The sequence below is a fragment of the Macrotis lagotis genome, chromosome 5 (genome assembly GCF_037893015.1).
Source record: "Macrotis lagotis isolate mMagLag1 chromosome 5, bilby.v1.9.chrom.fasta, whole genome shotgun sequence".
NCBI lineage: Eukaryota > Metazoa > Chordata > Mammalia > Peramelemorphia > Peramelidae > Macrotis > Macrotis lagotis.
Genome location: NC_133662.1, coordinates 213,671,912 through 213,697,633, shown reverse-complemented (window position 1 = coordinate 213,697,633; position 25,722 = coordinate 213,671,912). Strand labels below are relative to the sequence as shown.

At 44.6% G+C, this 25,722-nt stretch overlaps 1 protein-coding gene across 2 annotated transcripts in view; it reads right to left on the bottom strand.

Moving 5' to 3' along the window:
- The window catches only part of KCNC4 (potassium voltage-gated channel subfamily C member 4), a 64,757-nt gene that overhangs the window by 23,709 nt on the left and 15,326 nt on the right, over positions 1-25,722 (bottom strand). Inside the window, exons 2-4 of one of the 2 annotated variants that reach the window (XM_074188375.1) lie at positions 23,682-24,618; positions 17,847-18,044; positions 13,906-14,075 (exon numbers count right to left, since the gene is read on the bottom strand). In XM_074188375.1, coding sequence (XP_074044476.1) covers positions 13,906-14,075; positions 17,847-18,044; positions 23,682-24,618 — 1,305 coding nt within the window. Of the gene's footprint in view, positions 1-13,905; positions 14,076-17,846; positions 18,045-23,681; positions 24,619-25,722 lie in introns of those variants that run through there. The other variant, XM_074188374.1, reaches the window with a different exon arrangement.

Here is a 25,722-nt window from a genome sequence, read left to right as displayed (position 1 = left end):
AAGAGGTTAATTTAGCTCTAATGCAAGGAAAAGCTTTCTAAGGGATCTGCTTGTAAGTGGAAGGGGTAGATTCTTAGGAGGGAAGATCCCCATTCCTGAAAATTTTCAAGTGGAAGATGTACAACTACTTGTCAGGATACTGTAGGAAGAATTGTTGTTCAGGTAATGGTTGGGTTAAATGATTTTGGAGGTCTCTTCCAATTCTGAGATTTTGTGTGAACTTGGGGAAGTCACTGAACCTTAGTCCTCAGTTTCCATATCTGTAAAGGGTGTTGGACAATTACAAACATCAAATATATCTTCCATCTCTAAAGCTATCAGGAGAGATGCCAGTAATAAAAATAACATCTAACATTTATAAAGTACTTCCTTTGTGTAAGCACTTTACAAATATCATCTCATTTGAACCTCACAACTCTGAGAGATTAGGTTCTATTAGTATTCCTATTTTACAGTTGAGGAAACAGAGACTTGTCCAAGATCCCACAGACAGTAAGTGTCCAAGACAGGATTTGAACTGGGGTCCTTCAAACTCCAGGCTTAGTGCTCTACCAACTGGACTACTCAGCAGTAAAGGACCTCAGTCTCTTTTCTATTATGTTAGGTCTAACCACCCCCTGAATTCCACCTTCTTATGGCTCTCTATGGAAAGCTTCTATGGCCTATAACCATTTTTGGAACAGCTTTACTCTATAACATCATTTGTCCCTGTCAATCACCTTATACTTAAGAGGGTCTGTCTCCTTTGGATTGTTACCCTGAGCAGATCCTATTGATAGAGGGGACTTAGCACTGGTCAAGGGATCCAGCTCCAGTTTGGTGTTTGAAGGATGCTGACTGCAGCTCTTGGGAGGCAGGTGGTTGACAGCTGTTCACAGTCATGATTATCTCGGTTTGGAACCTCCTGGGGCTCAGAAATGGAAGGGAGGGTATGTCCAGAGCCACAGAAATGGAGAGTGAGAGGAGAGGGAGAGGAGAGGGAGAGGAGAGGGAGAGGAGAGGGAGAGGAGAGGGAGAGGAGAGGAGAGGAGAGGAGAGGAGAGGAGAGGAGAGGAGAGGAGAGGAGAGGAGAGGAGAGGAGAGGAGAGGAGAGAGAGGAGAGGAGAGGAGAGGAGAGGAGAGGAGAGGAGAGGAGAGGGAGAGGAGAGGGAGGAAGGAGAGGAGAGGAGAGGAGAGGAGAGGAGAGGAGAGGAGAGGAGAGGAGAGGAGAGGAGAGGGAGAGGAGAGGAGAGGAGAGGAGAGGAGAGGAGAGGAGAGGGAGAGAGAGGGAGAGGAGAGGAGAGGAGAGGAGAGGAGAGGAGAGGAGAGGGAGGAGAGAGGAGAGGAGAGGAGAGGAGAGGAGAGGAGAGGAGAGGAGAGGAGAGGACCTCAGAGTCTTGTCTGGATCTGAGTCACTAACTAGCCTCCCCACTTTCCCCACTCCATCCCACTCTCTTCAATCAACAAAGATCCAGATAAGGTTTACTGAGAAATCGATGTGTGTCCCCAAGCAGACTATGGGTTTGTATAAGCCTTCAGAGTGATGCTGGGTAGTCCAGAGGTATCACACAGTCATTGGACCATAGATGCAGACCTACAAGGCACCTCAGAAGTCATCTGGACCAAAATCATTTTACAAATGAGAGCTGAAGCCTGGGCAAGTGATTTACTAACAGCTAGCACTTCAGATTTGTGAAGTTCTGCCCATGTTATTTCATTTGATTTGATCAAGGTCACACAGATAGCAAGTTGCAGGTGAGAGTGTGTGTGTGTGTGTGTGTGTGTGTGTGTGTGTGTGTGTGTGTGTGTGTGTGACATCTCTTTGAGTCTGGGGTCTCTTGTATGGGACCATGTTAGATGGAGACTCAGGGTACAAGCATCCCTTTGCATTTACCTGTGTATGTGTTTATAGTATCTAGTTAAGTAAGAATAAGCTTGGGAAAAGAAGAGAAATGTTTTTTGCCACTCTCTACAATGGGATACAAGTCTAACATATATCACTGCTCCCATTTTAGAAATGAAGAAGCACCCCATCCCCCAAAGCCATTATTTGGTCAGTCAGAGACTAGATGCTATAACTGTCTCATCCGGTTTGGGGGATGGGGGAGGTAGTGAGGAGGGGTAATTATGATGAATGTGTGCCCTTGGGTAGGTCAGTTAGCACTTAGCATTTAGCATGCTAGAATCACAGTTAGAATCACTGCCCAGGCAGGGCAGTTTATCTCTGAAAAGATACAAGTGGGAAGAGCACTAATCACATTTCCTTTCCTAACTAGCTGTGTGCTCTTGAACACATTGAAACTTCAATTTTCTTAAATATATATATATATAAATAGGGGGTTATAATTCATTCTCTGCTAACTCAACAGGGGTGTGGTTGTGAGGTTCTTTTTTATGGATATTTTATTTTATTTTTCCAATTGCATACTGTGGTAGTTTTTCTGGTTGTGAGATTCAAATAAGATGTCTGTTCTTAATGATGTAAAAATAGGAAGAATTGATCTTCCTAATGCTCTTTCCCCCTCCACTCTTAACAGATAAATCTCACTGAAATCCCAATCCTGAGATCAAATTATCCCCTAGGAAAAGGACTTGGTTTGCCTACTCAAACATGGCCCCTGGGGCTAGAGTGAGCTGCCTTTCAAATCGGAATCAGTGTGGCATCGCCTCCCCCCAACACCTCTGGTCTTTCCAGAGATCTGGAAATGCCAGGAGCGTTTCCTCCTTGGACAGAGCAAGCTTCCTGTGGCCCTAGTTAGAAAGGAGGACCCCTGGATGCTCCCCTAAATATTCTGCTCCACTCTCCCCAGCCCATAGACTTTTGGCAGTCAGAGCTTTATTGCTGGGGGTGGGGGGATCTGCCCACAAAGCCCAGAGAGACTTGCTCCCAGGGCCCAGAAGCAGCCACTGGGTCTTGTTCTAGCATCAGGTGCCCTAAGCTGTTGGGCTCTCAGCCCCAAGAAGGAAATAGTTCTGCATCGATCAGCGAAAACCAGTAGTAATTTTGGACTTGGGCCCTGATGCTTAATATCATTATGAAGCCAGCAATGCATCCAATCCCATTATCAGCCCGGTCGTGCAGGTCCAAGCCATGCCCAGTTGCAAATGGCCTTCTCTTGTCTGAGAGGGCCAGAGTCTTCTGTGGCTGAGAGGAGAGATTTTATCTTTAATTGACAACTGGCTGGCTGCCATCTCCTCGAGGCTGGCCTGGGCTGTGAGCCTGGCTTTTCTCTTTCATTTCAGGAACAGGCATTTTCCCCTAATCCTGTCCCCTCGGCATCTCCCTGTCAGGGTCCCCTCGGCCCCTCCATGATTTGGTCTCCTCAGCTTCTCCCTGATAACTGTCCCCTCAGCCTCTTCTGATATTGTCTCCTCACTCTCTCTTTGACACTCAGTCCCAGCCCATCCCTTGTTACTGTCTGCTCAGCCCCTCCTGGACACTGCCCCCTGCCTATTCTCCTTTGATCCTGATGCTAAGCAGACCAGTTCCAAGCAGCCATTTGTGTTATTTGGTCCTTCCCTCTTGAGATCCAGTCCTGAGAGGCTCCAGGACTGATTGTCACAGCCACGGCAGGCACAATAGGAGAAGCAGGAGGCAGAGAAGGGTTAATGGACACCATGGAGTCGAGCCGACCTCAGTTCCCATCCTTTGTCTAATACATGCTAGATGTGTGCGGGACCCTGCCTGGAAACATCACTTAACAAGATCGGCCTCAGTTTCCCCATTTGTAAAACGGGGGTGAAAATAGCACCCACCTCATCAAGCAGTTGTGAAGATCAAAGGAAATAGTAAAATGTCAAGTGTTTTTGCAAACCTTAAAAGTGGCCTATAAATGTTAACAATTATTATTAGCTGTTGTGAATGCAGTATATGTGTGTGTTGAGGGTGAAGCACAAAGGAAGTCAAAGCAAGAGGGAGAGATTAAGAGTTGGGGTGTCAGACAAAAGCCAGCTTTGGGTCCACTATGCTTCCTTCCTGCCCCTGGAGGTGTGTGTGTGTGTGTGTGTGTGGTGGGGGGAGGTCTGCTGTTCTCCCCTTGCTCTCCATCCTCCACCAGAGCAGTCACTCTTTTCCTGGCTGTTTGCGTTTTGGTTCAGAGTAGTTACTCTGCCATCTGTGCTCTGTGTCCTCGTTGTCAGCCCTACCTACGTAGGCATGGTGTGATTTCAGGGGGGCCAGGAAGGCCCCCTGCTCAAAATAGTGCCTCCCCCTCCTACTGCCTGATGCCGGTGTTTCTTTTAATAGAGGAGGGACAAAAACCTTTGATTCCACAATTACAATACAGTATAGTGAGGGGGTAGTGAAGTTTCATGAAACACGTGTCCTTCTGAGAACGGGGGCAGCAAAGGCCTAGTTCCAACCCTGCCATTGGCTAGTTGAGTCATCTTGGACCACTGCTAACACTCACCTCTTGAACCTGTTTTCTCATTGTAAAATGTTGGAATGGCACTATTTCAGCTTTATTTCACTTCAAAAGAAGTGGTTTTTTTTAAATTTCCTTGATACCACATAGGCTTAGGATAGTTTTTTGGTTGGGGCGGCTCATATTTATGAAAGGAAAGAAGGAGGAAAGGAAAGAGGATAAGAAGGGAGGAAGGAAAGAGAGAAGGAAGGGAAGAATGACAAAAAAAGAGGGAAGGAAAGAAGATAATGGAAAATAGAATGAAGAAAGGGAGGCTGGAAGGAGAAGGAAGGAAAGAAGGAAGAGGGAAAGAAAGAAGGAAGGAAAATGTGACAGAAAGAGGGAAAGAAGGAATGAGGGAAAGAGATAAGAAGGAATGAAAGAAAAAGGAGGAAGGAAAGAGAAAAGGGAGGAAGAAGAGAAAGAGAAGAAAGAAAGGGGGAAGAGGGAAGAAAGAAAAGATGGAAGAAAGAGGGAAGGAAAGAGAGACAGGACGAGGGAAAGAAGGAAGGAACAAAGGAAGAAACGACAAAGGAGGAGAGAAAGGGAAATAAGGAAACACTTAGTGAATGCCTATTATGTAACAGATATTATCTTAAGCACTTTACAAATTTACCATTTAATCTTCACAATAACCCTGAGAGATAGCTGCTATTATGACCCCAATAAACTGAGTCAGACAGAGATTAAGTGACTTGCCCAAGGACACACAACGAGTAAGTGTCTGAGACCAGATTAGAACTGAGGTCTTTCTGTCTCTAAGGTCAGCATTGTATCCACTTCACCTTCCAGTTTTCTCTCTATGGAGAAAGAGACAAATTTCAGGGTCACATAGCCTCTCTAAGTCTTTCATTCTCTCATCTGAAAACTTAGGACAATTATATTTGTATTACTTGTCTCATCAGATTATTGAGAGGAAAATGCCTTCCATGCTTTAACTCTTTAGGTATGGGAGCATGTTATATTGGAAAAAAATATGCTTTCTGCAAGTTTTATTTATTATTTAGTTGTTTTAGGTTCATTTATAGGGTAGTTAGGAAGAAACTAACAAACTGCAACTATAACTCATCCCTTGTGAAATTCTTATTTTGGCTCAAATTTGGCCCAAAATACTTAGCACTGGAATGAAAGGAAAAATTTTTTTCAGTACTGAAAGAGTTAAAGCATTATCTATGTGAACTCCCCCCACCTACCCCAGATTATAGAGCAAGAGTTGAAAGGTAGGGGAAGAAAAGATGTTCAAACTCATAGATGTAGAGCCAGAAGGACTCTCGAGGTCTTCTAGTCCAATTTACTCCTTTTATAGTTGAGGAAGTTCAGGGAGAATGTAGGAAACATCAGAGGCAGAATTTGAACCCAGATCCTCTGACTTTGGAACCAGCACTCTTTCTCCTGTTCATATTGTCTCCCTATATAATACTGCTATATATCAATATATGAGGAAGACATTGATTTAATGGAGGTGTTCCTCCCAGTTTTAAAATTCAATTATATTAAACAGATATCCATTCTCCACCTATAGACTCATACTCAAATGGACCTCTGATCTCATTAACTTGGATTGTCCTTTCAATCATGCAGAAAGCCACCCATTCATGACCACTACACTAGAATGGATGCATAAGAGAGATAAGTTCTGGAGGGAAGTTCTGATGACAACACTAGCCTCATAAAATTGTTGAGTAGGGAATATCATGGGATAGAAAGGGAAGGTTGAGACCCCTCAGACAAACTTTGTCATAAAATTATCAACCTATAAAATGTTTCAGAGTCCACCAGTTTATTAGGTAAGAAAACTGAGTCCCAAGAAGGTTAAGTTGCCAAATGTCACGTGGGATCATAGGTAGGATTTGAAAACTGTCCATGGACTCCAGTCAGTATCCTTTCCTCCTTTCTGATTATCTGAGCCTGACCCTCTACATGTATATCAACCTTTAGACTATAAACTCCCATAAGGGAAGCCCTGGGTCCTAGCCCAGTTGTACATGTGCCACGTGTACGAGTAGAGGCATTCCCCTGGTAGAGGTCCATTCACACAGCAAGGGCATCGAGACAGCTCCAAATCTTTTTATTGGGGCTTGACCACAGTATAACAGCCAGAGGCATGCGGACAGGCCAGCAGCTCCTAGCCGGAGTATTGCCTTGGACACAGAGAGAGGTAACAGTTTTAGAAAAGTATTGACAGACTCCAGGGAAGGTTGGGTAGGGGAGAGAGCAAGGGGTCCTGGGGTAAGGGGCAGAAGCCAAGGCAGAAGGGGCAGCCCTGACTCTGCTATTGCACACATTCCCTGGCCCAAGATCAGGAAGTAGAGTATTGCAACCCATTTCATCCCAAGGCTTCCATGGGTCCTCGGACCCCTGAGCCAGACGGACAGACAGATACCCTTTCCCATGAGTACGCCTGGTAGCATCTTTGAAAAAAAAAAAAGGGAGACAATATACAGAGATACGATAACAAAATGACCCGTCTGTAAAGTAGATGGGCCAGGAGAGGGACATGGGCAGGGGATCCTTCATCCCATTCCCCTGGCCAGGACATCAATGACCATAAGACATAGGGGTAGAAATATCAGGTCCTGTTTAAAAGGGATTCTGGGGTCAGGTGGGCTGGCAGTCTGAATTTCTGTCAGACTCTGTCTACCCCTGATACATATGGGTTGGGATGGGAGAACAGATGGACACAAAGTGAATAGCTAAACCCAAGTCAAGTCTGATGTGAAAGCAGGAACCATACCCATCAACCAGTTGGTTTCCAGTTGGAATTCTACTAACTAGAGACTTCAGAAAAATTAATGTGAAACTGGTAGCAAGAAAGGAGATGGGACCTTAGGACTTGGGGTTGGTGGGGAATAGAAAGGGTAACAAGAGGCTGACACAAAAGACAGACCACCAAGCAGCACATGCACCACAAACAGGGGTACAGCATGTAAGAATATAGAATATATATGTATGTATGTATATATATATACGCATATAGATCTTTTAATATACAATAGAATAAACCATCAGACCCATCCTGGGCCATAGGATGTATGTGTATGTGTGTGTGTGTGTGTGTGTTTGTGTGTGTGTGTTTGTGTGTGTGTGTGTGTGTATTTTTTCCAGTCCTGCACAAACAAGGATTTTCAATTTCTTTCGGAGTGAAAGATCCTTGCCTGGTTTCCAGGCTTTTCCCTAAGTCTTTCGCATGTCTCTTTCCATACTCCCGGCCTCCACGTGAGCCAAACTTTAAGAGAAGGTGAGGACCTCAGCCTGGGCATAATTGGACGAGAGGACGTCTTGGCAGGTCTCTGTGTTTAAAGAGCACAGGTTTGAGTCACTGGTACACACTTTCCCATTGACATTGCCTTCTTGGGGATAGGGTGAAGGGTAAGAGCAAATTAGAAGGAAGAAACCCATAACCCACAGGTGATAGGGCCAGTGGAGAGCATCTAGTAGTCCAGTTGTATGTAGTTGACAAATGACCTTCTGCATCTGGGCTGAAAGACTTGGGAGGAGTTGGTAGCAATTAACTCTTAAAAGCATCAACTTCTTCCTCCTCTCCTTATACTATCTTCTTTTTTCATTCCCATACATTTCCCATGACTGACCCTGCCCAGGGTCACTTGGCCTACATACAAGAGGCTGGAAATTTAAGGATAAAATTCAACACATTTCTGCCCTCAGGTTGCTCAGTCTACCTACCAAGGGAGAATCTGATGTGTATGCAGATGAATATAACATATGGTAGAGCATGATGGAAAGGACAGACATAAAGTGGTGGGAAATTTGTGGAGGGAGAGAACAGTTCCCTATCTCCACATTTATTCAGGTACCTGTATCCTGAAGGTCCCCTCATCCCTCTAACCATGGATAGGCCCCAAAGGAGATGGCAGCTGGAAGACTTAATCAAGGGGGAATTGGGATGGCCTTTGAGTATCTCAGGGTTCCTACCAACATTAGTGGAGCTGCCCTATGTTATTCAATATAATTTATATAGTGTATAAATACTATATGATACATATGTATTTCTCACAAGAGACAGTGAACCAAACAAAAAAAAACACCTCAGGTATTACCTACTTTCCTTGTCAATACACAGAGGGCCAAAAGTCAATTGGGAACTGGACAGATATTCTCTGAGTTCAAGAAGTGACAAATTTAGGCCTTGAGTAGTCCCATCCACACCCCCTTCCACTTTCAGGACCCTTCCTGCAATTCTTCATCTCCCACTATTGAACTAGGAACTCTGTGAATCCAGAAGACCAAATGTGGATCCAAGATGGTATCTTGGAGATTGCCTCCCCTACTGTCAACATTTCTTGAAGCCTAGTAGGTAGTCCCTCACCTTGTCCTGTACATATCTACAGGGGTCCTGCACAATGTTAGGTAGTAAACCTAAGATTTACAAAGCTCTTTCCTCATAGAAGCCCTGAGACAAACAATGTGGACATTATTATCCTCCTTTCAGAGGAGGAAACTGAGGCTCTGAAAGCTTAAGGGATTTTCCCATAGCCATTCGAGTAATGTTGCCCTAGAGATTTAAAGCCAGAGTTTAGTGCTCTTTCCACTAGGAGATGCTATTTCTCCAATAATCCAAAGATATTACTGTATGGAACCCCATGCCTATCATTCCTACACTAGGATCCAAGCCTCCTTTAGGGCACCAGGTAGTCAAGACCTTCTCCTTGCCCCAGGCATCAGGAAAACAATAGGGCTCAGAGGAAACTTGAAGTCATCCTAGATCAGTAATTTCCTACCTGGGTGGGATCCTGAGCAGGTGACATGGATCTGAAGCTGGAAGGTTTGGACTATAAGACTTTTACCATCCCTTCCAGCTTCAGATCCATGATCTTCATGGGATCGTGAGACCCTGAGTATTTGCCTAAGTGATTTGTCCAGTCACAGGTAAAGATCAGAAGCTGAATTTGTACCAATATTCTCTAAGTGAACAACAAACCCCAGAATAACTAGGCCAAAGCAGGTTCCTCCTTCTTTCAGGTATATAAGATCCAGAGGAAGGCCTTCCACTCTGCTGCCAACTCTGACTCCAACAATCTGTTATACTATCTTATCCCTTCTCTCTCCTTCTATCACAATCCAGTGCCCACCTGGGGTCAGGTATTCAGTTTTAGAAGAGGATGAATGAAGAGACTACCATGGATCTGAAACATTACCCACATTCTCCCAATCTCAAGCCCTTCCAAGGAAGTTCTATGTGAACAATAAAAGGAAGCTAATGAGCTAGGCTAAAGGGAGAGAGGGAGGCCCCTGGGGAAAGAAGATAATAAGATCTGGAAGAAAGGATCCAGGCTGGAATCCTGGCTTTGTTACTACCAGTGTGACATTCAATGAGGCATCTGACCTCTCTGAGTCCCGGGTTCTTCATTTGTAAAACAAGAGTCAGATAGTCTTTAGGTCCCTTCTACATTTATAATCCTGTGTAACCCCTCTGGGCCTCATCTGTAAACCATGAGAGTGAGACTAGAGGGTCTCTTAAGTTCCTTCCAGCTATAGATCATCTATATGCTTCAAAGTCTAATGCTTCAAGGGATTCCATTTTTGGGGAAATGATTCCCTGCTCCAACACCTTGATTCTTATCCTTAAAACAAGGAATTTCCATTCTGGTAGCTATGCCTGCCTAGTCAAATTGTCAGAAATGAGGGATGAGCTAAGTGGATAGAAGCATAAGGAAAGAACTAGACCCTACCTGGAAAGAGTGTTTTTTTGCCCTTCCTGGACACAATGAAAGTCAACAATGCACTGTTGGAGTACCAGCTCCAGTCCTGGGGCCCCAAACAGTTTTCCTCTGCCTTCTGGTCTATATGATGCTGCTAGCATGGAGTGTGGCCAGTGGCATGGCCAATCCTTGGATCCATACCACTTTCTTCTCTAGTTTCAGCAATGCATCAGAGGGACACAGTTTTTAAAGTGATGAGACTCTGTCTGGTCCAGGTACTGACTTTCTCAACCACACAGGGGGACTCTAAAAGGTCCCCTTCCCCATATGCTAACCTTAGTACTTTGATCTCTTATCCTGAGACCCCCATCTATCCTGTCAGGACAGGAGAGCATCCTGGGTCAAATCCTAAAATTAGAGAAAACAAGTCTTGCACCTAAGACAGAAGTCTAAGGACCAGCCCCAGATGAGTAAGCAGCTGGGTGAGGAACCAAGATAAGCAGCATTCTGTCAAATCCTCAAGCTGAAGAAATTGAGTCCTGAATTCAAGAAAGGATGAAAAGCTAATGGTCAACCAAGATGGGTGGGTAAGTGGGACCAAGCCCAACAATCTTTCCTATCATGAAGGGCCACATTCCAAACCCTAGTGTCCCTAACAGCCAGTAGGCAATGTCCTTTCCACAGGACACCCTGTAGGCTCTGTATACAATCGGCACTCAATAAATATTTGGAAGTTAATTTGGTGCATTTCCCCACCACTAATTCCCCAACAATGTTTTGTTTTGTTTTACTAAGGAGAGATTTCAATTTAAGAAGCATTTATTAGGTCTCTGTTGTGCCCATGGGGAGATACAAAGTTTGGCTGAGACACTAGCCTTACTATCTAATAGAAGAGCTATGATATAAATTATTGTTGTACACATATAATGTAAGTCATATGTTACATAACATATAAACTAATGGGAGATGCCAAACATAGTGCCTCACATGAGCTGAAGAGAGAGAGAGGGAGAGAAAGAGAAATATTATTTTTTTCTTAATGAAAGACTATTTAATAAAGGTGGCATTATCATCAGACTTAAGGACTGGCTATTAAGTTGAGATTGATATTTCAATAGAAGTGGACACACTTGTTGTTGTAATTGGGCATCTTACCTTCGACCTGTCTCTGTTCTCCCCACAAAGAGCCCCTACAGATCCTGGGGATGGGCAAGAGGAGTAGGTAAAGAGACCTCCAGTCATTACCTAGTTATGAATTAGGTATCATTGTCAAAGGGGCCAGGAGAAAAGTTTGAGAGCCAGCCTCAGCTCAGCACCAACCCATATCGGATTGCCTGAGGCCAACTGTACCCAAGACAAGGGAAGCTTGCTCAAGAATGGTGCCCTCACAGGGGCAGAAGGGGGAGGCTATGGAAACTTGGGTTCCTGACAGCTCCTGAGGTTGCCACAGAAATAGCCAACAGAGTCTGAGGAGAAAATAGCTAGGCTTGGATAGGGGTTGGTTATATTGTGCTCTTAGCTCATGCTGTCCCAGGCCAGGGCCAAATCAGCCCCTTGGCGCGCTTGGCTTTCCCACCCCTCGCCCAAGAGACTCTATCTCCTTGTTCCAAGGCTGCTTGACTTGCTACTTTGGTACCTCACTGGTTTTTTGTCCCCTCAGGGCATTCCTTCCTATCTCTGGAGGGCTTGTGACTGGATATTCTCAAGCACTTTGTGAAAGGTGGTATAAATATTGGTTATTGTTATTATTATTATTATTACTTCTGAGAACTTCACAAGGAGACATATTCTTTGAACGACTCCCCTTTATCCTTATGGGGAGCATCACACTCTGGGAGTGGGGTGGGTAAAGCAAGGCATGGCATCAGAGTCTCCAGAGAGATGCACAAAGCTTATCTGGAAGGGGACCTTAAGACATAGGAAGTTTCTCATGAAGGAAACCCCTGGGCAGGGGCCTCACTCCTCCCAAGAAAGAAAGTCCCCCATCTCTATCCCCCCAATTTCTATCTTCCAAAACTTTCCAATTCTTTTTGTTGCTCCACTCCCAGAAGCTGCTTTCTTTTTGTAACTTTGCCTCTGCCAGCTCTGGAAGGAGCAAAGACGGACGGTTAGTCATTCCCACTAAGTTGCATAATGCCAATTCTAAAAATTACCAAGCACATAGCTCCACTGTCAGATCTAATCCCCATCAGGTAGTTCATGAAGTGTCTCCACTGAGAAGTTTCTCCGGTCTTTCAGAAGGCCCCAATGTCAGGTAAGCCCAGGAGCTCCAGGGTCAGGAGGACCCCAGGGAGAAGCCAGGCTCATTTGGCCAGATTGACCTGCTCCCCATGGTAGGGGCACTACAGAGAGGTCCAGCCCCCAAAGGATAAGCCTGTCCTTGGTTAAGCTGCAGACTGGGCCCAGGCAGGAAATCAATTCTCTCCTGTCTCCTTCAGCTGCAACCGAGGCACACACATGCTTACTTAGTGAGTCACAAACCTGTTGTGCTCCTGGGATTGGGATCGTTAGGTAAATGAATACACTTAATTATAGAAATTAGATGAGTCTCTGCTTCTGGCAGAAATAGAGAGAGGAGAGGCTGGGTGGGAACAGTAGGTGACTCAGATGCAGGCAGGGCGGGGAATTTGGCAAGAGAGGAGGGGTTTGGGGAGGGGGGGATATTGGGAACGGGAAACACAGACGATAACACGAGAATTAGATGAAAACAGAGGGCTGGCTGGGATTCTGATAATTGCTCTATGTTCTGGCCTGGGAACCCAGCGGGGTGGATGGGGGAGGGTAAGAGTGGGAAGGGGGTTGCCTGGAACAGCCAGGAGGAAGGGGGGATCAGAAAAGCTGTGCTTTCTCCCTTGAGTCATCAGTCAGCAGAGGTCAGGGTGGAGCAGTCCAGAAGGTAGCCCAATCCTGTCCCTGGTTCTAGTCCTCCAGGAGAGAAAGAACATGACTGAGAGTAAAATAAAGGCTTCTAAACCTCCCCCCACTGAGAGACAGACAGACAGACACAGAGAGAGATAGAGACAGACACACATACACAGAGAGAGAGAGAGAGAGAGAGAGAGAGAGAGAGAGAGAGGCAGAGGGGGAGAGAGAGAGAGAGAGAGAGAGAGAGAGAGAGAGAGAGAGAGAGAGAGAGAGAGAGAGAGAGAGAGCTGAATTTGGGGAGGAGAGAGGGAAATGAAAGCCCATTTATGTTAAAAACTATTGCTTTAAATGGGCCCCAACTCTTGTGATAGACAGACAGACAGACAGACAGACAGACAGACAGACAGACAGACAGAAACATCCTTGCTTGAACTATTTCATTCTTGGCTAAAGGCAGCATGGCAATGGAATGTATTTGTCACAATTAAAAAAATAAATGTCTAAGGTAAGAAAGGTGCTAAGGCCCCGGCAGAGTTGAGCAGATTCTAGGATAATGTGTGTGGGCATCCCCTATATACACGCCCACATAGCACTGTCCAGAGCGCAGCAGGGGAAAAGCAAGGAGAGAGGGGACCCTGAGCAGAGGAGGGCCGGGGCCTGGAAGAGTCTTTGTCCCCTCAGGATGAAGCCAGGGCTGGGGGTGGCAGGGGGGCAGATGGCAGTTCTCTGCTTTTGGTCAACGACTCCAGAGAGGAGAACCTGAAGGGTTAGTCGGATGGCATTGGAGGAAGGAGCCCCAAGTGGCCCAAAGTCTGCAGAGGAGAAGTGGGAGCTGGGAAGGGACAGTGGAGGGGGCTGGGAGGCATCTCTATGGGCAGCGTGAGTCATGGCGAGGAGAAGGGGAGAGGCAGGCATGGGAGAGGCAGAGGGCGGGCGAGGAGGAGGAGGAGAGTGAGCTGCAGCAGCCTCGATGCATCGTGGAGCTGGAGCCAGGCTGGTTAAGGAGCAGCGTGTCCGTGTGTCGGGCCCGTGAGAGAATGGAAGGGGTGGGAGATCAGGAGCTTTCTTGGAGGGTAGGGTGAGCTGTAGCGCGATGTGAGTGGAGAGAGCCCCAGACTTGTTCCCGCTGCTCCGGCTATGTTGTTTAGGCTTCTGGACTTTTCACAGCCTTGGTGAAGAAAAGGCAGATGCATGATGAGAGAGGCTGCACTGCCCACTCGGGCTATGCAGTATTAACCCCCAGGGTCAAAGGTCCCCTGGTTTACCAGCTCTCATCTCCCACCTGGGAACAAGTCTTCCCCTCCCAGGGAAAATGTAGAGAAATCTTTCCTGCATAGGGAACTTGGCCTGCCATGATTTCAATACTCATTAACCCTTTGGCTCACCCCTCCCCACCTATCTTCATTCCTAGACAGGCCTCCTCTGACCTTGGGCATCCCTCGCTCAAATCATTTTCCTCCTCTTCTAATAGTGGGGGGTGGAGGAGGCTGGCGAGGGAGCAGCAAGTGGCATCTCTGCTGAGGGGTTCTTGTGAAGTCAGCTTGCCTAACCCTATGGACTGCCCCCCATGATGCTGTTTCCAAACTGGGCTCGGGGACTAGGTTCAGGGAAAGTTGCCGAGTGAGCATTGGGGGTTCGAGAATGCTAATTGCCAGGCTTGCCTAGCAGGGCCTGTTTCCCGGCAACCCACCTGTTCCCTCATGAAGGTCACTCTAATTGGCTAAGCAACGTATTTGTTACCAAGGAGCTGTGTAGAGGCATCTCACAAACACAGTGGCTGGGCCCAATGGGTACCCCAGAGGACTCGTCTCCCTAAGGCACAGGCTGTGTTGGCAGCAGGAGGCAGGTTTTCCCTTCTTGCTCTTACTACATACCAACATGCGGACGCCCCCAGAGACAGATGCCCCTCCTCCATCTTTTATCCTCTCTGCTCCCATCCTCAGAAGCTCCCCATCCACTGATGCAACCTTGAAACACACTCTCGGATACCCTTCCACATATGCTATTGAAACAGAAGCTCTGTTTCTTCTGCTGATGTCCCTCATACTCACGAAGATCACGCGTGCCACTGAAAGCCTGTCTGAACCCATCCATGCACATGGACCCATATATTCTGAGACACTCACTGGCTCACATACTCCCTGGTGCTTGGGACAGTACTTTCTCCTTGTGGAAAGGTCATAGACCTACAGCTAGAAGGGACTTGGGAGGCCATCTCCACCCTCATTTAATAGATCAGGAAACTGAGGCCCACGAGAGTAAAATGACTCACCTAAGGTCACACAGGTGGTAAGTGTCAGAGGTAGGATTTGAACCCGGGTCTGTTCTCTGTATTGAAACCCAGACCCTCACCCTCTGGATGAGGTGCCATGTCTGGGAAAGAAGAGTGGAAAACCTTGTTTGGGGATGGGCTCATTTCACCCTTGAATACTATAAGTCCACTAAGGATGGGGGATGTAGGGTGAGGCTGGAGCAGCTGACTCAGATGGAGGGAGGAAGGAGCTATCTCCTCAGATAATCTTAACCATTGAATTGAACCCAGGAACACTTCCTTCCTGTGCCCAGACCTCTCAGATGTCTTCTTTCCTCATGGCAAGGGGCAGTCATCTGATTATACCCAACCCCCAACCTCCTCTTCATTCTCTGACTAGGCAGGAGACACCTAGGCCCTGGAAACAGAGCAGGTGCTAAGGAACTACTTCCTATGAGAACCTGCCCTTTGCTGCCAAGAGCTCTGGGCTGATTCCTAATGGGGATAACTATCAACCCCTGGACTCTAGGATTAGGCTGGTCTGAATCTCATCACTCCCAGTACACTGCAGATCATTATTTTTGGTCCCAGTTTCACAGGGTTAGTCACTGAGGCAAAGAAACAGCAAGTGATTCCTTGAGGGTAATACAACAATTCATTCTGGTACCAAAAATGAATGTCTGATCTGGGGACCAGTTGGTATTCCTGTCTTACATAGGGATTAGGCTGCTTCTGCATCTCCCTCCAGTCTAAGTAGGCTTGTTGCCCAAGGGAGCTGAGTATAGGAATCCTTTATTGGAACCCCACCATCAGGGTCTGATTATTATCATTTCGGTCTTAGGATTTCTTCACTGAGAAAGCCTAAGGGCTTCAAACTGTAGGCATAAACCATCCTGCCACTGTTAACTTGTTCCATTAAAAAATGACTTTGAGAAAAACAATATTACTGGGGGGCAATTAGCTTAATGCTAATGAAACATGCTTATATACATGGAAGGTAAATTGCTAGAAGACTTCATGAAAGAAGCTGGTAGGCAACTGGGCAGAGACCAGTGGTACAGACCTGAGAGGAAAAAGGTGGGGACAGACTGAGGAAAAGTACTGGGGCTGAATGATGAAGAACCAAGGATGGGGAAGATTGAGTTGAGTAGAGAGGTTTGGGCAGGACTTCTCTTTGGAGTTGAAGGGGACATAATAAAAACTAGAACAAGAGTGCTGGAAGTCAGAGGTGAGGAGAATGTGGGTACACGGTGGAGGGAATAGCTCGATGGGCAAGGAGAAAGGGGAGCAACCCAAGACAGGAAGCACTGCTGAAGAGCATATAAGAAACACTCCAGTTTAGAGCATCCAGTCAAGTCCATATTAGCTGGACCCAGGTGTATAGGGTACAAATGTATGGATAAGAGGTGAACTGTTCCTAGGTCTTAGATCAGAATTTGAACCCCCTCCTCAACATTAACAAAGGAGTTTAGAACATTTAACAGGGGGAATTCAGTCATGATACATTAGCATTTGAATTATTATGTGTTGTTGACAGAGGCAGCTTTTAAGAGTTACAACCTTTTTCCATAGATCCCCTATTTTGAGTGTCTGAATCCCTGGAGGCTTGGAGCTGAGTTCACTGTCCCAGGGTGACCTAGGAAATCCAAGGAGGTGATGATAATGAAGAAGATATCTCAACATCAAACCTAACCCAGGGTCACAAGTGTCAGGAGCTGAATTTGAACCTAGATCCTCTCCAGAGTCAATGCTTCATGCTGGCAGTCCTCTGGTATGGGCTGAACTGGCCTAGCACTGGAGTCACTGGCAGGCTAAAGAAGGCCTCCTTAATGTCTCCATTCTTCTCTGCTTGGTCATTTCAACCTATAGGAATCATGAGCTTCCGAACTAGCCTGAGCCTAGTTTTAGGCAGTTGCTTCTTTTTTTTATCCTTCCCTCATCCAGGGTTATTGAACCATCCTGCCTTTGCAACAGTTATGGACTCTACTTCAGTGGGGACTGTCTTCAATAAAATGGCCTAGAAAATCCTCACAGATTGGGAGGACATTTCAGAGCTCCCAAAGTATCTCAAGGCCAGACTAAGCTTAGCCCAGAGCACCAAAACTGGACTGGAACCTGACTAGACCCCCTAAAAAAGGAAGGCTCACAGATCAAGAGAAAAGGCAAAGCCCCTAATTGTGATGTCAGAGGTGAAAGCCAATGGGGAGGGGAGAAAGAGAGAGAGAGAGAGAGAGAGAGAGAGAGAGAGAGAGAGAGAGAGAGAGAGAGAGAGAGAGAATGAGGAAAGCAGTGATCTGTATATGGAGATGGGGTGGAGAGAACTGGACTTAACTGTGGGTACTGGGAAGGGTCAAACATCCAGAGTCAACAATATAGGAAGGCCAAGAAGTGGACAATGGAAGAAGAAAGTAGGCCTTAAACTTATAAAAACAACCTGGAAGAACAGGTTTATGTAGGGTATGCACTACAGTTGATAGCCAATATAAAGAGGTAGAAGAGAAGGGGGCCGGAATAGCACAAACAGAAGGGTTGGGGCAGATGAGGTGTGGTTTTGCCTCAGAGATGCGGCTATTCAACTGAGAAGATAGTGGAAAGGGTCCCTCCCAGGGACCCCTCACCTCAGATTCTGGTTCACCTGTCCCTAGGTGCCCGCCTTCCCAAGCCTTTGGGCAGCAGGGCCCTCCTTACCTTTTCGGACACTGCCATCAGCACAGGCATAATCTCCAGCACTAAGTAGGAAACAAGTGGCTGCTTTTTTGTTCTTGTCCCTGGTGCTGGAACGACGCATGGCCCTGCGCTCCTCTGGGGCTGAGGCCAGGGGCTGGGTAAGGCAAGCCCCCTCCTCATCTGACAGCACCACATTAGCATCACCATTTTGCTTGGAATCTGTGAAGGGGCAAGGAAGAGAAAGGAAATACAGGATGGATTAAAAGCTCTTCACCCTTGGGGTGAGGAAGGGGTGATGATCCTCTTGCTTGAGATGGGGACGGATCTGGATTCAATTGCTGCTTGGTGGACCCCTATTCAAGGGAGTTCACCCCCTTTCTTGATACTCCAATGTCAGATTTTCTGTTCTTTCATTTCATAATGAAGATCAAGGGGAATGGCCTGGATCTGGTGGATCAGGGCCTGCTAGCTCTGGGCAAGGAGCTGTCCCTATGATGCCACATCCCCTCTTGTCTCTTCATAGAAGTCTCTCATTCTGGAGAGAAAGGTCATCTTAGACATCGTACAGTGTAGTAAGTAGTGGAGTTAGGAAGACCTGGGTTTGGATCCTGCTTCCACTTAAACATTTAAAATCTTTAGATTTGTGTTTGCTTATTTGCAAAATGAGAGCTGGACTTGATGTCTTCTAAGATCCCTATTAACAAAGATGAACTTAGGACCTTCATCACACACCCAGGGATAGAGGACCTGACCCTCTTTCCATGCCCCTGAACTCAATGTTTATGCTAACTTTTCCGACTGACTGGTGCTTCCTTATCTGTCACCTTCCATGCTTGAGACACCATGACACAGAGATAAGCTCTTTGTGACTTGAGCAATTTTTGGCAGCATTCCAAGAGACCTTTGCTTCCAGAGAGCCCCTCTTTTCAATAATCTGCCCCCTTTTCTTAGCCTCTTTTTCCTGACCTTCTGTTGAGGTCTAAAATATAAGCAGGGCTATCTACCTCCCTGACTGTTCACAAGAAGCTGAATAGATACTGGATAGAAAAGTGTTTTGGAAAGCTTAAACCTCTTTATCAGTGTAGGGGATTATCATCATTATTATTCTTAAGAGCTTTTCTTATCAGCCAAATTGACATTGCATTTCTCTTGTATGCATTTGAATATAATTAGATAGGTAGATGGATGGAGGATTAGAGAGATGGATAGAAAGAGAAATAGAAGGATGGATGAATAGATAGAAATACACAGATGGATGAAAAAAGTAATTGATAGACAGATGGATAGAGAGACAGATGATTGATAGATAGGTAGGCAGAAGAAAGAAAAAAATCCAGAAAGAAAGAAATTGGGGGGGGGGAGAGAAAAAGAAAGAAAAGAGAAAAAGAAGGAGGCAAAGAGGGAAGAAAGAAAGAAAGAAAGAAAGAAAGAAAGAAAGAAAGAAAGAAAGAAAGAAAGAAAGGAAGGAAGGAAGGAAGGAAGGAAGGAAGGAAGGAAGGAAGGAAGGAAGAAAGAAAGAAAGAAAGAAAGAAAGAAAGAAAGAAAGAAAGAAAGAAAAAAAAAAGAATGGAAGAGAGAGAGGAAGGAAAGAAAGAATATAAGATTCTTGAAGGCAGGGACTATTTCCTTTTCGTCTTTATATCCTTAACACAATGCCTTCAAATAACCAATCCATCCATCAAATAAGCAAAAATAAAAGTTAGTATTTGCTATAATTTATATAGCATTTTAGAATTTGCAGAGTATTTTACTTTGCAAATGTGAACTATCTTCACACTAATTTTGTGAAGTAGTTGTTACTATCACACAATACTGTTGTGTATTTATAAGGTGTCTAATGTGGGTCAGATATTGTCCTAAATAAGCCCAAAATAGATGTTTGTTGAATGGGTAATTGATTAATAAGAGCGATCAAGGAAGCTTTTATTTTACAGTACTGAATAAAAGGAAATATTTCTTTCCAATTGTTATAGAGGATGTAGTTTCTTTTTTTTTTTGCTTTTTTTAAAAATTTAGTTTTCTTATTTTTTTTTCAATTAGCAGGCACATTTTCTTTGCCTCCCACTTCTGCCATACCTCTACTAAACACACACACACACACACACACACACACACACACACACACACACACACACACACACACACAAAAGAAAAAGAATATCCTTATAATGAATATCCACAGTTAAGCAAAGCAAATTCCCTCAAGTGAAGGGCTTCTTAAGACCTAATCAATAAAGTAGTCTATAGTCAAATTAGGATAACTTCCACTATGCTTGGCCTGAATTAAAGGAGTCTTAAATGAGTTTCTTTTCTTGAGCAAACACTTCTGAAGGGTGGTAGAAAACTGTGATTAGGTTTGGTAAAACATGGAGAACAAGCCTAGGGTGAAACATCAAGGTCTCTTCTCTGAATTATGGAGAGCTAACTATTTTATTTAGGAATCCAGACTGGAAATCAGGATCTCCCAAGACAAATCGTCTTCACTAAAGGGTTCCCCCTGGTATGGCTGGAAGTCCGTTAGAGACACCACCTAGAAGCTCAGATTTCAGTCTTCCTATGCCATGCTTGACTCTGGGCTTCCTGGTTTTTTCTAGCCACAAGTCCTGGAATAGCCCTCCAAGTAGTGACCTTAATAGCTTTCTTAGGAATATGGCAGCAAAAATCCAGGCAGACCTAGGACTGCTATAACCCCTTCAGGATAGCCTCCAATAAGAACCTACAGTTAGGTGGCCCAGTGGATAGAAAAGGCATGAAGACCTGAGTTCAAATCATGTCCCAAACATTAGTTGTGTGACCCTGGGCAAGTCAATCAACTTCTACCTCATTTTGCTCAACTGAAAGATGAGGATGATAATTATAACATTACCTACTTCACAGGTTGAAATATTTGTTAAATTCAAATGAGATAGTAAATATAAAAGTTCTTTAAAAAGGTAAAGCCTTTTTACCAATATAAGGAATTGCCATTATTATTCTTAAGAGTTGCTATTATCTCCCTGCTAAATTTATATTGCATTGATTTTATATATGTTTTACTTATATTTCAACAGATACATAGAATATTATCTCCTTGAAGCCAGGGGTAGTTTCATTTTTGTCTGTATGCATAGCACCCAGAATAATGTTTTGGATAGTGCCTGGCAAATGGTAGATAGCTAAGCAATGATTGTTTCCTTTCTTCTAGTCTTTTGGACTCTGAGACTATTATTCTCACCCTCTCTTGATTGTTTATAAGCTCTAGACAGTATTATGAGATGTCTAGCAGCTTAAGGAATTAAGTTTTAAACCAGGTAGGACCTTGGATAGCACCTCTGATCTCTCCTCATTCTCTAGACAAGAAAACAGCTCTAGAAATGTTGTGTGATTTGTCCAAGGTCACAACGACTGAGAATTGAGATCTACGGTGACTTTCCACCATACCACACTGCATCTAGACTCAAAATGATGTGATAGAATATCAGAGCTGGAAAATACCTTGGAGATTAGTACTCTTCAGCATAGGAGTAGAGACCTGGTAAGAGGAAGAAATTTCTACCTCAAATCCAAATATCATTTTATCACCCATGTGACCTTGAGCCAATTACTTTGCTTCAGTCTCCTTATCTTCAGTCCTAAAGATTTAAAGATTGGTGGCACTCACCAAAGTTACAATGGCATGCATGCCTTCCAATGCCAACTTCATGCCAAAGCTGTGATTCAATGCCACACACAGCAATGGAGGACTAGCCTCAGGGACTTTAAAATTTCCTCTGAGCTCCTGACACCTGAAGACAGTTTAAAGTGCTCTTACATCTTCAGATATATAGCTAAGAACAAGGGATTGAGAAGTGAGGACGTGGGATGAATGAACAATGGGGAGGAAAGCCTTAAAAATACTGTCCTGCATCCTGAGGGAAGACAGAATGGAAGGGTCACCTTACAAACTCAAAAAGTCCTGACCAACCCACCAGTTAATCCCCCCTTGGTAAGCTAGAAGTATGAATTTTGAAACCTTACTTAGAATCTACTCTAATACTTAACAGTTAAAAATAGTTTCTTGTAGCCAAACCTGAATCCATTGTGTGTTGAGTTTCCTCTTTCAATTCTAAGCAGAAGCAGAAACCAATTATTAAAATAGCCTTTCCTATCTTTGAAGAACATGAAGGCTACCCTCAAATCTTCTCTTCCCAGATCATATGATCCCAGTTACTCTACCCTTTCTTTACCTTTTTCAATATTCTCATCATTTGATTGTCTCATTTAGCTCTCAGTTTATCATTACATGAAACTGACTTCTTTTCCATTTTTCTCCATTCATTTCAAACCCAGGATGCTAAATCTGGATTTAGGATCCCAGGAAGGCTTGGTTCAGGTTAAGTATAATGGAAGGCAGCTTTGAGCTACTTGTAACTGACCTTATAAATTAGGTTTTGAGATGCCCTAGGAAATATTTGAAAGGAAGTATTTCTTTTGCTGATATACCTTGTAAAATCTTAAGAACTGGATAATAGCTGATATTTATTTAATATTATTAGGTTTACAAAATATTGTAAACACATCATCTCATTTGAACTTTCTGACAGCCCTGTTATCTCCATTTTAGAGATGAGAAAATGAAGCCTCAGAATGGTACATTGATTTGTCCACAGGTAGGGAGAGTCTAAGGAGAGATTCAAATTCAGTCTATTTACTGCATCATGCTAACCTTCTCAGACTAATAAACCCTTACTCTGAAAAGTGTAACTTTTCAGCTTTCATTTCTATAATCTCCTCATATCTTCACTACTGTCTGGGAGGTAGAAGGCATAGATGTTTTGCAGATAAAGAGGGTGAAATCCAGAAATAATAAGTGAATAAAGAGAATTTAATCCCTGTTAGAGTTTAGGTTAGAGTGATACAGGAGGGGAAACAGTGATTTGGGGGATCTGAATTGCTATAAAATGAATATAAAAATGAAAAAGTTGGGAGCAAAATAAAATAAGAAGTGCACAGCAGAGAATAAAAGGAAACTTTGAAAAGCTCAGAAACTCTAGATAGCTTTGAAAACTGAGCAGTAGTTAATACATAGTTTAAAAAAAACAGTTTGAATGGAAATTCATTGTTTTATATTGAATCCTCTCTTTATGATCTGCTGTGAAGATGGAAATGTCCTTTTTTTCCATTTTCTCATTTTTGTATTTAAGTTTAAAATTAATAATTTTTAAAATGAGGAGGTTGGTCTATATGGGATCTGAACTCCCTTCTAAATCTAAGATCCCCCCAGGTCACCAGGCAGGCTCTCTTTATCCCTATTTATTATATATCACTGCTTCTCTATCTATATCCATATTCTCTTCCCCCATCAGAATGTAAGCTCCTTGAAAGCAGGCAATATTTTTCATTTTTGTTTTTACATCTCCCATATTTTGAAAGGCATGTTCTTTCAGGTAAGCTTCGTCTACTCTGTGTATGGCTTCTAGAAACCTAGTAATTTATGTATTTTCTCCCTGATTAGAATGTAAGTTTCTTAGGGGAGGAACTTTTCCCCCCTTTCTTTGTATCTCTAACACTGGCATATAAATTCTTGTTGACATGCTGATGCTCTTGAAATTAAATTGCCCAATGGAGGACTACCTGCAGGGAACCCTAGGGAACTCACTATAAGTTCCCCCAGAGCAGCAGGCAGCCATATGACACAGGGCAATCTGATGCCAATATTTTCCCTTCCAGAAAATGGCATCTCTGGTAAATGCAGAATCAAGAATCAACAACCCTAGAAAGACCTGAACCAGAGCCATCCTCTTAGTCCCCTTAAAACCTGTGGCCCAGGTCCTAAGGCAGAAGATTTATTGGAAGGCCTTTACATCACCCCACCAGCATCCCTCATCAAAACCTCACCTGTCCGTTTCCTCTCCACCACACCTTCTTCCCCCACTGGGGGGCTAGAGTCACTGAAGATGCTATCTCTAGGTGATGTCTCCTCTGACTTGCAATAGGTTGGTGACTCAAGCTGGGGGGGTCGGGGCACATGTTTCTTCCTCTTCTTGGGTAATTTCTGCTTCGCCATGGCGAGGGAGTAGTACATGCCAAAGTTGTTGACAATTACAGGAACAGGCATGGCGATGGTGAGTACCCCAGCCAACGCACACAGTGCTCCCACCAACATCCCTGACCACGTCCTGGGGTACATGTCTCCATAGCCCAGTGTTGTCATGGTGACCACAGCCCACCAGAAGCCAATGGGAATATTCTTGAAATCAGTGTGAACATTGCCTCTTGGGTCAGATGGCTTGGCCCCAATCCGCTCAGCATAATAGATCATGGTGGCGAAGATGAGGACACCAAGGGCCAGGAAGATGATTAGCAACAGGAACTCGTTGGTGCTGGCACGGAGGGTGTGGCCTAAGACCCGGAGGCCCACAAAATGACGGGTGAGCTTGAAGATACGCAGAATTCGGACAAAGCGGACCACACGCAAGAAGCCCAGTACATCCCGGGCTGCCTTGGAGGAGAGTCCACTCAGTCCCACCTCCAAATAGAAGGGGAGGATGGCCACAAAGTCTATAATATTCAGCAGATTCTTGACAAAGTCCAGCGTGTCTGGGCAGCAGATGATTCGCACCAGGAATTCCAAGGTGAACCAAAGGACACAGACACCCTCTATGTAGGTCAGAATGGGTTCTGTCTCCACCTCTCTCCGGAAGCGCACGCTGGTGATGTTCCCCACTCGGTGGATCTCCGTCACATTGCGGTCAATGTTGAAGGCCTCATGAGTCTCCAGGCAGAAAGTGGTGATGGAGACAAGGATAAAAAATAGAGAAGCAAAGGCCACAACCTACAGGGCAGGGAAGGAGACAAAGGGAAAGGGGAAGGAGGCACCGGGTTATATCACTTTGGCTGGTTCTGGTGGGGTTAGGGTGAATGAAAGTTGTACAACCCTGGACTGGACAGACATGAAGCCTGACAAAGAGAGGGATCCCAGAATGGGTGATGGAGTAGGAGTTTAAAATGCTCATCTCAGGAGATCTCTCTGGACATTAAAATCCAATCTGCGTGGGGCACTGGAGATACAAAGACAAAATATAAATAGACCCTGCCCTTAGGGAGTTTATATTCTACCTCGACCAACCTTCATACTCTTAATTTCACATTACCCTCTTCAGGCACACTGTACTGCATGCTTACAACATACTCTTTCCTCATCTCTACATTTCTCACAGGTTCAGGTACCAACATCTCTACAAAATCTTTCTTGATTCCCTCATCCCCCTTCTCTACCACACATTCTTTTTGGGGGGCAAGGAATGGGGTTAAGTGACTTGTCCAAGGTCTCACAGCTAGGTAATTATTAAGTGTCTGAGGCCCCATTTGAACTCAGGTCCTTCTGACTCCAGGGCCAGTGATCTATCCACTGTGCCACCTAGCTACTCCCTGCCCCACCACACATTTTTAATAGTGTTTTCTCCCTCTTCACATATTCCTAGGGCACTTTGTCCAGTCTGCATCTTGCCCCACACACACACTCTCACTAGAATTGTATTTCTCTCTGTGTACATATTGCATCTTCATTAGAATGTAAGCTCTTTGAAGGACAGCAAGTCTTGATTTTTCATTTGGTATTCTTCATTACTCAAAACAGTACCTTGTATATGTGATTAATGAATGCCTGTAGAACCAAAATGAAATAATAACATTTTTAATTTAAACACTAAACGTTTGCTGTGGACAGTTCCACTGTCCTCGGAGCTAAAGGAAAAGCAAGATTTAATTAAGACAGGGTCCCTATTCTCAAGCAGCTTACAATAATGTAAGGGGATAAAGAACTTAGGATGCTTAAAGGTTCTTTCCAGAAGTGGGTGGATGGGGCAAATGATGCTTCTGCCTCTTCCCATCTGAAGAGTCTGATTTCTACACACAGACACACTATGACCCCACTATC